The 15,556-nt window shown below is 42.0% G+C and overlaps 1 protein-coding gene across 1 annotated transcript in view; it reads right to left on the reverse strand.

Moving 5' to 3' along the window:
- LOC111979105 (E3 ubiquitin-protein ligase rnf213-alpha) overlaps positions 1–15,556 on the reverse strand; it is a 58,652-nt gene that overhangs the window by 24,089 nt on the left and 19,007 nt on the right. The window contains 17 exon segments of the mRNA XM_070449058.1: positions 96–305; positions 469–614; positions 804–934; positions 1,091–1,276; positions 1,405–1,540; positions 6,272–6,416; positions 6,551–6,600; positions 6,820–6,942; positions 7,327–7,448; positions 7,566–7,661; positions 7,933–8,063; positions 8,155–11,757; positions 12,456–12,611; positions 12,703–12,887; positions 13,157–14,447; positions 14,626–14,787; positions 15,073–15,210. Coding sequence (XP_070305159.1) covers positions 96–305; positions 469–614; positions 804–934; positions 1,091–1,276; positions 1,405–1,540; positions 6,272–6,416; positions 6,551–6,600; positions 6,820–6,942; positions 7,327–7,448; positions 7,566–7,661; positions 7,933–8,063; positions 8,155–11,757; positions 12,456–12,611; positions 12,703–12,887; positions 13,157–14,447; positions 14,626–14,787; positions 15,073–15,210 — 7,011 coding nt within the window.

Here is a 15,556-nt window from a genome sequence, read left to right on the forward strand (position 1 = left end):
CTGGGCTGTCCTTCACTAGTGTGATTCTTACTCTGGGCTGTCCTTCACTAGTGTGATTCTTACTCTGGGCTGTCCTTCACTAGTGTGATTCTTACCATCTCTGGGCTGTCCTTCACTAGTGTGATTCTCTGCAAGTGATGAACCACCTGTGGTTGCAACGACATCATCCTGGTGAGGTTGTGCAGACGGGTACGGTACATGTTGTAGGCAGTGTGGATCAGGGGCAGGGAGGGAATCTCTTCACTTGGAGCTTTTCGTCGCCTCTGGAGCTCATTCACACAGCAGCTCAGGGCTTCACACAGATGCTGGGAAAATAGTATTACATGTATTCATTAGGATCACCTAATTGATGGGTAGCCATATTATTATCATATTTGACAGTAAATAAAAAGGACCTTTCTATAAATGGAACCTAATTGTTTTACTATTTGTATGTATTGAAAACATGATGATGTTGCAAAGGCATACCTTTAACTCCGCCTCCGAAGCCACTTTCATCGTCATGGCAATGAAGTCCTGCAGGTACCTTTGGAAAAATTCCCTCTGCAGTTTCTCACCCAATGTAGCCAGATACTGACCAAGGGGGATTTTCTCAAAGAACACCTCGACACGTCCTACCAAGAAAAAAAAATGTAAAAGATTGAGTTTATACAACTAAATACTGTAAGTAGTCCCACATGAGAGTTAAGAAATACACATTTTTACAAATAATGTATTACATTTGCATAAGCTATACAATTGTTATCTAAATGTATCTTTCATTTATTTTTTTAAAGTTTGAATTAAAGCATTAAATTATTTACCTCTGGTCTGCTGAGTTTGAATCAATAGTTCATCCAGGATATCTCTGATCCTCCAGCTAAATGGCATAGTGCAGCACATGGTCCTCTCAGCTGTGACATGGCTCTGCACCAGGATGGTCTTAGACTCAGAACTGTGGGAAATGGGGAGTTTGTGAGCAGTGACATCTACCTGTTCCACTGAGACACAACACAGGCTACATAAAAACCTTACACATCATACAAGGACTCCAGGCAGTCCAGTCGGTTTCTTAATCCAGTATGTGTATCATCACACATAAATCACTCACTTGAGATCAACGTTAGGAATATCAAGCATCTCGTTACTGCCGAATATCTTCAGCCACAGGTTTCTGACTTCATCCCCACTGTTGCTGTCCAGCAGAAGGTCAAGATTACAGTCCCTGTCAATGACTGAGACCAACTGGGCCAAGAGGGGTGTGACCACTGCTTGGATTTTCTTCCATAGAGTTTGTCTGTGGAACAAATACAGTATGAACTGACTATACTTCTGAACAATGACAAGACCAAATAACCATTTGAAAATGAATGAAATTATAGATATTCCATATGCAGAGTAGTGCAGTATCATTGATTAACATACGTGAAGGTACCCCCCTCCTGAAGAGCATCGATGTTGGATGCCTCCGTTAACACCCAGTACTTGGGGGAGGGGATGTTTCTCTCACGGTTCTCCAGAAGAGAGTGAAGACGGCTTCTCAGGGTTGTCAGGAACGTAGCTTAAGGGCACAATACAGAAATCAAGCATATAAATTCATGTAAAAGCCAGTTACCTTTAGTTAGAGTATTTGCTTGCCGTTACAATCTGAGATAATTGTTCGTCACAGACGTTCTATTTTTTGATTTAGAGCTCCTTTATAATAAAAAGTACTATAGTATTCACTGTAGTGTTTTTGCGGATTTGACTGTAGTATACCGCAGTATTTACAGCTAAATATAGTATAAATTACTGTAGTAAAAGAAAAACTGTAGTAAATACTAGAGTAATGAATGTAGTGTTTTGGGGGATTGTAGTATACTGTAGTATTTACTGTAGTGTTTTTACAGACATAAAAAAGTGTTTTTGCTTACTTTACTGTAGTATATACTGTAGTATTTACAGTTAACTATAGTATAAATCCTGTAGTAAAAGAAAACTGTAGTATATAGTAAAGTAATTAATGAAGCGGATTCCACGCTTCAAGAATGCTTCGATCACGTGGACTGGGATATGTTCCGCATTGCGGCAAGCAACAACATTGATGAATACGCTGATTCGGTGAGCGGGTTTATTAGCAAGTGCATCGGCGATGTCGTACCCACAGTGTCTATTAAAACATTCCCAAACCAGAAACTGTGGATTGATGGCAGCATTCATGCAAAACTGAAAGCACGAACCACTGGTTTTAATCAGGGCAAGGTGACCGGAAACATGACCGAATACAAACAGTTTAGCTATTCCCTACGCAAGGCAATCAAACAAGCTAAGCGTCAGTATAGAGACAAAGTAGAGTCGCAATTCAACGGCTCAGACACGAGAGGTATGTGGCAGGGTCTACAGTCAATCACGGACTATAAAAGGAAAATCAGCCCCGTCGCGGACCAGGATGTCTTGCTCCCAGACAGACTAAACAACTTCTTTGCTCGCTTTGAGGACAATACAGTGCCACTGACACGGCCCACTACCAAAACCTGCGGGCTCTCCTTCACTGCAGCCGACGTGAGCAAAACATTTAAACGTGTTAACCCTCGCAAGGCTGCAGGCCCAGACGGCATTCCCAGCCGCGTCCTCAGAGCATGCGCAGACCAGCTGGCTGGTGTGTTTACGGACATATTGAATCAATCCTTATCCCAGTCTGCTGTCCCCACATGCTTCAAGAGGGCCGCCATTGTTCCTGTTCCCAAGAAAGCTAAGGTAACTGAGCTAAATGACTACCGCCCCGTAGCACTCACTTCCGTCATCATGAAGTGCTTTGAGGGACTAGTAAAGGACCATATCACCTCCACCCTACCTGACACCCTAGACCCACTCCAATTTGCTTACCGCCCCAATAGGTCCACAGACGACGCAATCGCAATCATACTGCACACTGCCCTAACCCATCTGGACAAGAGGAATACCTATGTGAGAATGCTGTTCATCGACTACAGCTCAGCATTTAACACCATAGTACCCTCCAAACTCGTCATCAAGCTCGAGACCCTGGGAACTGGGTCCTGGACTTCCTGACGGGCCGCACCCAGGTGGTGAGGGTAGGTAACAACATCTCCACCCCGCTGATCCTCAAGACTGGGGCCCCACAAGGGTGCGTTCTGAGCCCTCTCCTGTACTCTCTGTTCACCCACGACTGCGTGGCCATGCACACCTCCAACTCAATCATCAAGTTTGCAGACGACACTACAGTGGTAGGCTTGATTACCAATGACGAGACTGTCTACAGGGAGAAGTTGAGGGCCCTCGGAGTGTGGTGTCAGGAAAATAACCTCACAACAAAACAAAAAAGATGATCGTGGACTTCAGGAAACAGCAGAGGGAGCAACCCCCTATCCACATCGATGGGACAGTAGTGGAGAGGGTAGAAAGTTTTAAGTTCCTCGGCGTACACATCACGGACAAACTGAAATGGTCCAACCACACAGACAGTGTGGTGAAGAAGGCGCAGCAGCGCCTCTTCAACGTCAGAAGGCTGAAGAACTATGGCTTGTCACCAAAAACATTCAAACTTTTACAGATGCACAATCGAAAGCATCCTGTCGGGTTGTATCACCGCCTGGTACGGCAACTGCTCCGCCCATAACCGTAAGGCTCTCCAGAGGGTAGTGAGGTCTGCACAACGCATCACCGGGGGCAAACTACCTGCCCTCAAGGACACCTACACCACCTGATGTCACAGGAAGGCCAAAAAGACCATCAAGGACAACAACCACCCAAGCCACTGCCTGTTCACCCCGCTATCATCCAGAAGTCGAGGTCAGTACAGGTGCATCAAAGCTGGGACCGAGAGACTGAAAAACAGCTTCTATCTCAAGGCCATCAGACTGTTAAACAGCCACCACTAACATTGAGTGGCTGCTGCCAACATACTGACTCAACTCCAGCCACTTTAATAATGGAAACATGTATGTAATAAATGTATCACTAGCCACTTTAAACAATGCCACTTCATATAATGTTTACATACCCTACATTACTCATCTCATATGTATATACTGTACTCTATACCATCCACTGCATCTTGCCTATGCCGTTCTATACCATCACTCATTCATATATTTTTTTATGTACATATTCTTATTCATTCCTTTACACTTGTGTGTATAAGGTAATTGTTGTGAAATTGTTAGGTTAGATTACTCGTTGGATATTACTGCATTGTCGGAACTAGAAGCACAAGCATTTCGCTACACTCGCATTAACATCTGCTAACCATGTGTATGTGACAAATAAAATGTGATTTTGCGGATTGTAGTATACTGTAGTATTTGCTGTAGTGCTTCTGCAGACTAATATTGTGTCGTGTTCTTTGCAAATATTACGGTAGTATTTACTATAGTGTTTTTGTTTTACTATCTTTGACATAGAGGTGCAGGCTTTCTCCTTGAGGAAACCTACTGGAGAAATACTAAAAGATTACATTATCCATAACCTGTAGGTAGGTAGGACTGGGGTCTGAACGGATAGTTCAGAGATTCTGCTCTTTTGTATAACCTGTAAGGAACACAAAATATGGTCTATACTTGGCATGCAGGTTTCCAACTTATGGGTGGCACAAATTGGGATATGGGGATGGGAATGGGCAGGGTATATGCAAATTAAATACAGTAGTATTTACTATTAAAAAAAAAATGTAAGTGTTGTGTTTTTGCAGACATTTCTGTACTATTTACTACAGTGTGTTTTGTGTATAAAATCATATAGTATTTACTGTAGTTTTCTACAACATTCGTAAGTACTACACATGATCGAGGGATACTACAGTGTGTAGTATAGTTATTCTACATTATACTACAGTATTGTTGAATACTTGTTTCTGATTGGCTAGAAGGGCATTCTAGAATGGGCATTAAAACCAGATAATGGACAGTTGGAAAATATACATCGGAACACCTACACATGCAGACTGTACTTGCTACAAAGTTACAGAAAGGTAAACCAACAACCACACAAACCAAAATAGGATACATTGTAAACACAGGTCTAACAAGGAAAAACTCAGCTAGTTAGCTACTTTTTTTGGAGCATCTGATGACCTAACATGATGAGTGATGAACATTAATTTCTCTCGTCTCTACTGTTGCAGTCATGATGCAAGTGGCGCTATGCTGTCAAATACTCCCACGTTTCTAGTTTAGTGGTGCTATGCTGTCAAATCCTCCCACGTTTCTAGTTTAGTGGCGCTATGCTGTCAAATACTGCCTCATGTTTCTAGTTTGACCAGCCGTTTTCAGCAATTGCTATTTTTTTATTTACAGGTTCAACAAATTATTTAGCTAGGTTCTAGCCTAGTGTTTGATACGTAATGCAATCTCCTTGTAAAGAACAGTGTCAAGTGTCCTGACAAGAAGGCAAACTTTTCTAGCTATGCCAGGCAAAATCAGGCATCATCAGATTGATATGGATGTATCCAAATGAATGTCAATAGAGAACAGCTTAAACAAACGCAAATGCAGCTACTTTGCTGTTATTCTGGCTGCAGAGTTCGTAACTGCGTTAGCCGTAGCTATTTGGCTAGTTAGCAAAAGAGGATAAGAACGTTGCCAGTGAAAATATCGAAGAAACACATATAGAACCATCAATATCAAACTAATCGAACAAACGACTGGGTCGCGTCTCTAGCAACCAAAAGATGAGAAAGTTTTTATAAACATTGAAATATCAACTTTTTTTTGTTCTACCGTTAAATGTGTGCTTTAATATTATTTTCTTTGGCAACTAATGATATAAGCGGAATAAACGGCTCCTTTCTGCACATTACATTGGAAAAACGAACTCCGCAAGAGGACTCGGCTCTGCCTTGTGCCGCTGCCTCGTCCATTATTTCCAAGGTAATGTACAGAACGTTGGCGTTTATCCCTTACACATAATACAACAAAAGCACTACACGATCGAGGGATACTACAGTGTGTAGCATACTGTTCTAGTTTATTACAGAATTCTATAGCAAGTACTGTAATATTTTATAGTGAACTATAGTATTTTTTTTTCAAGTGAGAGGGTTCTAAGTCTTGTCTTTAACCACTGCAACTACTGTAACACACTGGAAATATTGTGGTTCCGTAACCTTTCATGTCCTCGTTATCACTGAAATTACGGTAAAACACAGGAAATATTGTGGTTCCGTAACCTTTCATGTCCTCGTTATCACTGAAATTACGGTAAAACACAGGAAATATTGTGGTTCCGTAACCTTTCATGTCCTCGTTATCACTGAAACTACAGTAACACAATGGAAATATTGTGGGTCAGTAACCTTTCAGGTCCTCGCTATCGTCCAGAAGTGTCAGCAGGATCTCAACCCTCCTGGTGCTGAGAGCTCCACTGTCCTCCTGATCTCTGAGCATGCTCACTGCACTCTGCACACAGCTTCGCATCAGATCTGTGGCATCAAACTCAGCCTGAAACAACAACATGCTCACATGAATAACACACCTCATACCTTGTTAGGTTTACAGAAACCAGAAGCACCTGCATATCATAATTAAGAACTGGAATACAAACTTGTATACAATATGTAGTATACATTACTTACAGAGTGCTCTACCCCATGTGCCTCGATGTATGTGTCATCTGTTTGCATTGCTGGAACAAGAAAGAATACTATGAAAAAACGAATTATCTAGGATTATTTACAGTCAATTCTCAACTATGGCATTTGTGCTACTGTGTATAATAACAGTTGGTAAAGCATGGCACTTGCAATGAAAGGGTCATGGGTTCTCTTCCTACTGGGGCTGCCCATAAAAAATTGTATTTAAGTAATTTTGGATATTTATCATTTATAATTCAAGTAAAATGTACCCTCGGACGGCTCTTCAATTTTCTCAAAAAGTTGGCTGATGGGTAGCTTTCTCAAGGACTGGACGTCTGATACAAACTCTTTGGATTTTCTAAGGTCGTCAATGTGAACTGATTTCCAGGGTCCTTTGCAAAGAAAAAGAGGATGGAAAATTGCATACCGGTAAATATTAAAGAGAAACCCGGCATACTGCTATTGCTAGTATCACTGTTCTTTATTAAACTTTACGCATCGTGCCTCAAGGCCTTTTGTCAAAGCGCGGACGATACTATAAGCTTGATAAAGAACAGTGACGCTAGCAAGAGCTGTATGCTGCTCTCTCTTTTCTTTCATGTTATTCAATTTTTACCATGCACCTACAAAAAAAGATTGCTCACATGTGCAAGTGCCTTTTTTGTATTTTGAATCCCGGTAAATATTGAAAGCATTTCAGAACAGATCATTTCTTTGTGGGATGCTAGATCATACCATTAAATCAGCCTGTTTTATAGCTTTTAACACAAACTCACCTCCATGAAATCCAACATAGGAGGTTCCACCTTTAATTCGGGGCAGTTTGGTAACAAAGTATACAAACACCCTTCCATTGTCACCTTCTTTTGATTTGTTTATTTCATTTATGGATGAATATCTGAGGAGATTCAAAGATCAAACATTTAAATGAAAAAAATACAACAAGTGTAACCTCATACTTCAGTTTAGTTCTCTCCAATAGTTGTGACGACAAATCTAAATGAGAATCACTCACTTGGCAGATGCCAGAATGTTCATGCTCTGGGAGTCCTCATCATAGTCTGTTTGGATGATGAGGACTTTGTCGGCAGATGTGGAGTCAAGAAATTGCCTAGAGAGAACACAGTTATTTTCCTAATCCTGTACCATTCTTATGAATGATCTACAAGGTGACACGCACAAGTGATACAATTAGGGTTGCAAAATTCTGGTAACTTTCCCAGAATTCCCAGAAATCCTGATTGGAAAACGCCTGGAATCAGAACGGAATAAGCAGGAAATCCAGGAATCTTCCAACCAGGAATACTGGAAAACATTTTGGGATAGTAATTGGAATTGTGCAACCCTATATACTGAGCTTCTCTTCAAAATGTTAAGCAGACCTGATTTCTTTGAGGAAGGAATGCTCTGTGTCAAACTGTTGCAGCGAGAGAAGCTTGAAGTCGCAACGCTCTGTGATGTTCTGCAGCTGATGGATATCTGCTGCTGTCAATAGCCGGGAAAATGTTGTGACCTTCAAAAAGAGCAAAAAACGATTTATGAGCAATATAAGATGCATTCTATTCAAGATATATTCTTAAAAAGATAAGATTCAAGTGAATTACCTCTGTAAAGTAGTAATGCAACCATTCCTCCTCTTGTGTGTGAGAGGCAATGAAGTCTGCCAGGGAATGATGATTCTGCTCCTCAAAATAGACTTGCGTCAGGTTCTCGGTCTCATCATCAGATAATTTAGTCCCGTCAAGTCGAATGACAGAATCTGGAGTTGCACAGTTCAGCATGATAAGTTTGGCTTCATCCAGGACTCTCCTCTGAGTGTCAGATTCGTCAGACTCAGTTTTCATCTTCTCAGTCACTTGCAGGACCACAGAGGAGCATGTGTCTGAGTGGTAACCAATGAAGACATCATGTGGCTTGTAGCGGTCTGTTTTGGACTGTTGACTTTTCAAGGAGACAAAGTGTTTGACCCATTCCTTTAGTTGTTCGACAATCTCCTTCTGGTCCTTCTTGAGAACAGTGTTGATGTCCAGGTAGTGCTTTTCCAGACGGTTTATCAGGGGAATTGGGAACTGCTTGTAGACCACCTCTTTCTCTTCAATGACAATTAGCCGGAAGTCTTTGTGAACTCTGCACTTCACACGATGGGTTCCCAATCCAAGATCAACATACTTCTGACCCCCAAGTGAAACATAGTATTGGTTGAGAGCGTCGTAGAGACTTTCGTACAGATTCTGAAGGTTCAGAAGCACAACAGTCTGGCCAGTTTCCATGCAGATCTTCACTCGGTTGATATTTCTGCAGATCTGAGTGTACTCTTGATCCTTTGGGAAGCTGGAACCAAAGATGATCTCTGGGTGGTTGTGGTCTGAGAAGAATGTCTGCTGGAGAATCTGGAGGGCCGCATAGTTTTTGGTGAGGACAAGRAGRTATCGGCACTCCTCRTCTTGGYAAATKGRAAYWATGTTTTGTTTCACCAGATCAATAGTGCTGATGCCATCCAAATCAGGTTGAATGAATTGGCCCGGCAGCTCTTTGGTGAATATACGCACTGCGTCCACATCATCTCTACCACTGAAGTTCCTTAGGACTGCTTCAATGATATTACCTGTACTGGGGCTCTGCTTAGAGGCCTTGGTGATGGCGAACATCATCTTCACCAGACTATAGTAATCTCGTAGACCGAAAAACCCTTTGCCTTTCTTGCAAGTCGTCATATATGCTTGGGAGAAAGGTGTGAAGAGGTGCTTAACCTTCTCCAGAATCATCTTGTCAGATGAGCATATGCCTTTCGCACTCTCAAGTAGCTCATTTTGGTCTGGGTCACCACGGGACACAAAGAGGCCTCTGTTCATCTTGGCAGGGTCCAAGGCCCAATTGGAGATGCCAATGAATCCTACTCTCTTATGAGGCAGTGGCTCATCATCAATGCAGCCTTCCTCCAGTAAAGGGTGCAATGTTTTCAGAGGCATTTTTGGGGAGTCCTCTGCCAATCCAATCTCATCTAGCACAACAACAGAGATGTACTCCTCCAAATTCTTGCTCTCTTGGAAGCGGGCACATTGTCTGAAAGTGTTGATGATGCCCTCTGGCGTGGAGTGAGGGCTGCACTGGAAGGACACCAGGTGAACCTGTTTCAGCCTTTTGTACAGTTCAGAATGTGCAGCTTGGCCCTGCATGGCATCTGCAACCAGAGTTTTAGACAGAGATTTGGAGCTCCCAGGCTTGCCAACCAAAAACAGGGGGATTCGTAACTCGATACAGATCACCATCATGAAGACATTCTCTTTCAAAGCCTTGTTTCTTGCTATTGTCTCTCCCATTGGGACACCGCTTAGGAGAAGATCCTGCATGACTGAGATTTCCTGCTTCATCTGCTTTGGGGTGACTTGGGGAAGGAATTTGCAGATTGCGGTCTGGTATTCACCTTTTTTTTTTTCTAGACAGGCTTGATAACATACACCAACAGACATCAACAGTGACCAAACAACTGGATCACTGGCAGGTGAGTGTAGCTGGTCACTCCTGCTCCTCTCCTCCTGGGGTTGTTTCTGGAGGAATGCTTTTAACTCATCCTGAAACAGTGAGTGGTTGTTGTAGAACCACACAAATACTTGCATGCAGCGCTCCACATCCCTGAGACTGACAAAGCTGCATTCGTCTTTCCTCTCTCTCATAAATCCCTGTGATGACGACAGCACATCAGTGATCATCCTGATGGATCCTCTGTTGATTGAATTTGTTTCCACAACTCTCTGTACAATCTGCTGGATGTACATTTTCTCTGTGTGATCACTGAGTTGCCCAAAGTCCCACACCAGAGGGATCATGCTCGGGGGCAACACTTGGACCCTATACACCAGCTGACGAAGAGGGATTGATCCAAGTCTTTCTTCAGTCTCTTCAGCTCGGACCCTGTACCCCAAACCAGCTGCCTCCAGCCTCTTGATCATCTCATCTGTGTGTTTCCTGTAAGGATTGCACGCAGCAATGATTTGCAGGCCAGTTTGGGAGCTGAGTTGTTGTCCTTGCACAGTGTTGTCACATAGGATCTCCTTAATGCTGCTTATTGCTTCAGTGGTATTAGCTTCATCGAAGAAAAGAACAGAATCAAAATCGTGTTTTTCTTTATTGGCAACCGCAATCTTCTCTGCCTCCCGCACCTTGTTGTAGATCATGTCAGATGTAGTTCCACCGTGAACTTTGACGAGTTTCATGTTCTCCGTGGGCGCCCCACTCCTTCTCAACTCACACAGGAACTTGACGAGCCGTGTCTTCCCACAGCCAGTCTCCCCCATTATGATGACTGGAATGCCACACCTGAACCTCATGTGAATGGCCATCATCTTAAGTATGTTGTCGGTGGTGAGCTCATACGTTTCATCAGGGTCTGTTGGCCACTTGGTCCCCAGCACACTACATAGACGCTCAATCTTATCTGCTCGAGAAAGTTGGTCAAAGTCGATGTTAAAGGGAACTCTTTGATGTCTGAGGCCATTGTACAGGTTTTTGGTCATAATGTTTCTCTTGATTACCGCATTTGTTAATGGATTGATGGCGTCAACCCCATTTTGCTCGTTCAGCCGTAGGTGAAATCCAATGAAGGTCATGGACACATGGTCATCATTGAAGAAGATGTATGGATGAGGTTCTGATTCCCATCTCTTCCTGATGAGGAACGGGGCTAGATCTCTTTCGTTGAGTTCAGTGTCCATCGGCTGCTTCCCATGGCTCTGGTCAGCGATGCAGAGAGACGGAGTGGCAAAGTCCTTGGCCATCAAGATCATGAAGTCAACCACAAAGTTTCTGAATCCCCTAAGAGTGTCTCCAACAAACTCAAAGTTGCAGAAATCCGATGTCTCACAGTCTAGCAACTGAAGATTGAGGAATCCAGCAAAGTTCTTCAACTCTGCCCAGGATGGATCAATAATACCACAGTAGATGAAGAGCATTTGAAGACACTCTGCATGAGTTCCTTCAACTCTTTGGTAGTTGAAGCTGTCGAGATTTTCACCCCTATGGAACCGTGTTAGATACTGGTATGGTCTTTGAAAGGTCTCACTCCTAAAACACTGGTCATCCATGAGTGGGTCCTCAGTGTCCAGTACTGGATCGTCGCCATTTCTCGCTTCCAACCCCATAACCTCTTTTGGTGGACGGCAGAAGACCTTAGGAAAGACCTCAAAGAGAGGAAAGTGTCCCTTTGGATCCTAAACAGACAAATACATGTCATATTAAGTATTTTGACAAACACTACCTCCATGACTAAAATGAGTTGTCTAACAGAAAAAGTATTTAAAGATATATTTATTAAATATTGTTGTATTTTGTTCATTAGTCCACTGTTGATATGATCCCCAAAAAAGTGTGCATGTCAACAATAAAAGTATTAAGATAAAAGCATTTTATGGACAAAGCAAAAAGTGTGATGATGAAAAATGCATGATATGAAGCTAAACGCAATGCTAACCGTAATTCACTGTAGACTAGTAAACAAAGTAAAATCTTGGGTTGCTGACTCCACCCCACGGACTACTTTCAAGGTAGAAAAGGTCATGTTTTTTCATGTGAAAAGGTCTATCCCCTTTAATAATATATATATATATTTCCTGCTCATAGTAATATATATATATATTTCCTGCTCATAGTAATATATATATATATATATTTCCTGCTCATAGTTGGTTAAAATTACATGATGCACACTAGATGATGTCATCAGTGTTTTCAGATAATGACATCGGAAAACACTGATCTTCCTCTATCTCTTTTGACCACAAAAAAAATTCCATTTAACACGCTAGCAGCTAGCCACTGGTCTGCGTTTGGTAGGGCTATTTAACACTATACTTCAAACCGTTTCACGTGACATGACAAAAAAAAAAAAAAAAAAAAGATTGACACTTACAGATCTTGAAGCATGTCTGAGCGGTTCATTGGTGGATTGTAGTGTCTCAATCACATACAAGTGCTTGTTGCTGCATTTCCACATCAGTCCATCGGAATCCGTCAGGTAACGCAGGAAGAACAGTTTGAATAGAAATTCATGCAGGCCTTTCTGTACCTGAAGCACATCAAAAGCACGCAAGTAAATCTCCTGTCACAGAAAAACATAAACTATTTTCAATATCTTGTTATTTACTAGGAATATTTACCGAGGATGTGACATCAAAATGAAAGACTTTGTGTTCCTTGCTCTCTGGCGTTTCAAACAAGGACTGAAGAATGATATGCTCATCGACCTTGGGCTCAATTAAGCGAATGCATTTACGGAATGTGGTTCCCATTGTCACAGTCCCCTCCAGTTTTTCATACAACCTCTGTATGTACAGAGATTTTCCTACAAATAAATAACACATTTGATTCAGCTCTACAAAGACCTAGGTCAAATGGCATTGAATCATTTCTACTTAAATAACTCATATATGTGTTGAGAGTATAAACTATTAGTATTTCTGAAACTCAAGACTTGCAACTGAAATTAAAAACGCACGTAAAAAAAAAAAACACATTCGTAATATTAAATATACCAGGGTTACATTTGAAAACCCATGTTTGGGTTTGTGGGACTATATGAAGTGAAAAAAAATTCAGTATGGTATGACTTACCAACTCCAGCCCTCTGGGAAGACACAATCCCAACAAAGTGTCGACCTTTGAACACAGATGCCGCACTGGTCTGGTGTGAGGGGACAGTGTAATGCCTGGACAGGTATCTCTGAATCCTCTCAAGAGACTCCTGTGGCACCATGTTCCGTTTGAACTGACTGAAGGCAGAGGGGATGTAGGTGTGCTCTCTTTCTGCGCTGCAGATGATCACCAGCCTGTAGTTGCTCGTGGAACATGAACTCAGTTTCTGAAATAACTTCTCCACTGCGTAGCTCACCTCATAGCTCAGCTGGTCTGCGAAGAGCAGGGTATAGATCTTCTCACCCAAGTAGCCTTGTGTGAGACATCGGCGGAAGAAAAGCTCCACCTGCTCATAGGACGTGGCAGGGGTACACAGGAGGACTTCATCGTAGGTAGGCAGCTGCTCATAATCACTGGTCATATACAAGCAGATGCTTGAAGTCAAGATTTCATCTTGTGGGCAGATTATGAGATTAGGTTGACAATTGAAGAGGCCTTTTGGGAGCTTTCTCCGGACTGTATTCTCACTTGGTTCTAAAAACATGGGTTCTTCATCATCTTCTTCCTGGTTCTCTTTGTTGGCCAACATCTCTAGCAATCTACCAAAGCTTCTGGTGTCTAATGAGTCCTGGAGAATACTCCTCATATCTTTCATGTAAGCATCCCAGACCAGATCCAGTTTTCGTACACCAACAGCCTGATCCAGAAGGCTCTGCAGAACATCAATGGCACATTTTCCCTCATCAGCAAAAGAAGAATCAAAGTCTTCCATGTCATTATGAAGGTCAATGAATGTCTGAAATCTGGTGTCATCATCTTGCTCAGTTTCTGTCATGTTGTTCTGAAAAGTAATCCACGTCTCCCACACATCTGACACGGAGCAGTCAGGTTTGATGAAAGAGAGCATCATCAACACTTTTTCATCCAACTTAGTGTTCAAATTCTTCTCTGTCAACACATTACAAAGGTAGACTATCTGCTCTGCGGTGTAATAGTTGAGGTAATAGTGCTGAGATCTTTGTTTGTCCATGAATCTGTTCCAGTCATCCAAACACACCTCTATCTTCCTGCACAGGTCTGTAAGATGGTCCATTGCATTGCCCTCCACCATTATGTTTTGTAGAATGTTGCCAAGGTTGAATTCCATTACGATACCAGTATCACTTTGAGTATAACAGTGAATCTTGGCTTCCCAACACCTAAAAAGTGGGTTCCCAGCTGCATAAAGATCTACAAACGCTACAGCTAGCCTCTGGACACTGTCAAAAACCTGAGAAGATAAAGCAAGTTATTGCTTAAAACTTCAGTTTCTGTACATAAAATCATATATTACAAATAAAATATATAAATCTCTGGTATGTTCATTTAAAGATTCTGATATAGCATGATATTTTCAGTAATTATTATTTCAGGTGTGTGATGATCCTCAAGGTCCCCAATCACATTACCTCAGTAAAGTGATCCACCTCAATCTGGCTTTGTTCCCCCTTTCCAGACATCAGCATTAGCTTGTTCTGCAGATCTCTCAGGTCTTCTAAGGAGTAGTTGCGCATCTGATCTTCCTCCTGCTGCTCTGGAATCTGCAGCTTTAGGGCAGTGTCTAAACACAGCTATTGAAGAAAACAAAAAATGGACAAGACCCAATATAAGAAGCATCCATCTACTTATGTGCTTACAGATATTTGTTAAACAATAGCAGAAAGAAATTGAAGACCTTGTATGAGTACAAACACAGACAGCAGTGCTGAGCGATTAGTGCCTTCTGAGGTCGGTAATCGCTCAACACTACTAGACGGTAACTCCTTAACGAAGATACATCTTCCAACAAAACTAATATAAACTAATCTTTCAGTTGTTTATAAACACAGTAACCTTCCTAATTTTATTGAACATACCTTCTTATGGTTTTGTGCACTGATAATGTAGATGCCTCTTGTGTTGATGGACGTGGCCAATGATAGAGAAGAGAGTTCCACCGAACCATGGCTGTCCTTCACCGTTTTCAACCACTCCAAATGACGTGCAGTATCCCGCTGCAATCAGAGAGGAAACAATTGTGAATATGGGTTTTCAAGCATTATTTCTGTAGCTCAGCCTGTAGAGCATGGCACTTGCAATGACAGGATAGTGGGTTCGATTCCCGGGTCCACCCGTAAGTAAAAAATGAATGGACGCACGACTGAGTCGCTTTGGATAAAGCTATCTGCTAAATTTATTACATTATATACTATATCATGTCCGGTAAATGGTGCTCTGCAAATAAAACACAATTCTGAAAGTGTAGTGCTGAAAATCCATTATCTACAATGTTGAAATACAGGCCTCAGTCCTTCAGGTTTGACAAGTTTTCCCAAAATGTTAAATATGTCATAATTATCA

This window comes from Salvelinus sp. IW2-2015, linkage group LG19, assembly GCF_002910315.2.
Source record: "Salvelinus sp. IW2-2015 linkage group LG19, ASM291031v2, whole genome shotgun sequence".
NCBI classification, from domain to species: Eukaryota; Metazoa; Chordata; class Actinopteri; order Salmoniformes; family Salmonidae; genus Salvelinus; species Salvelinus sp. IW2-2015.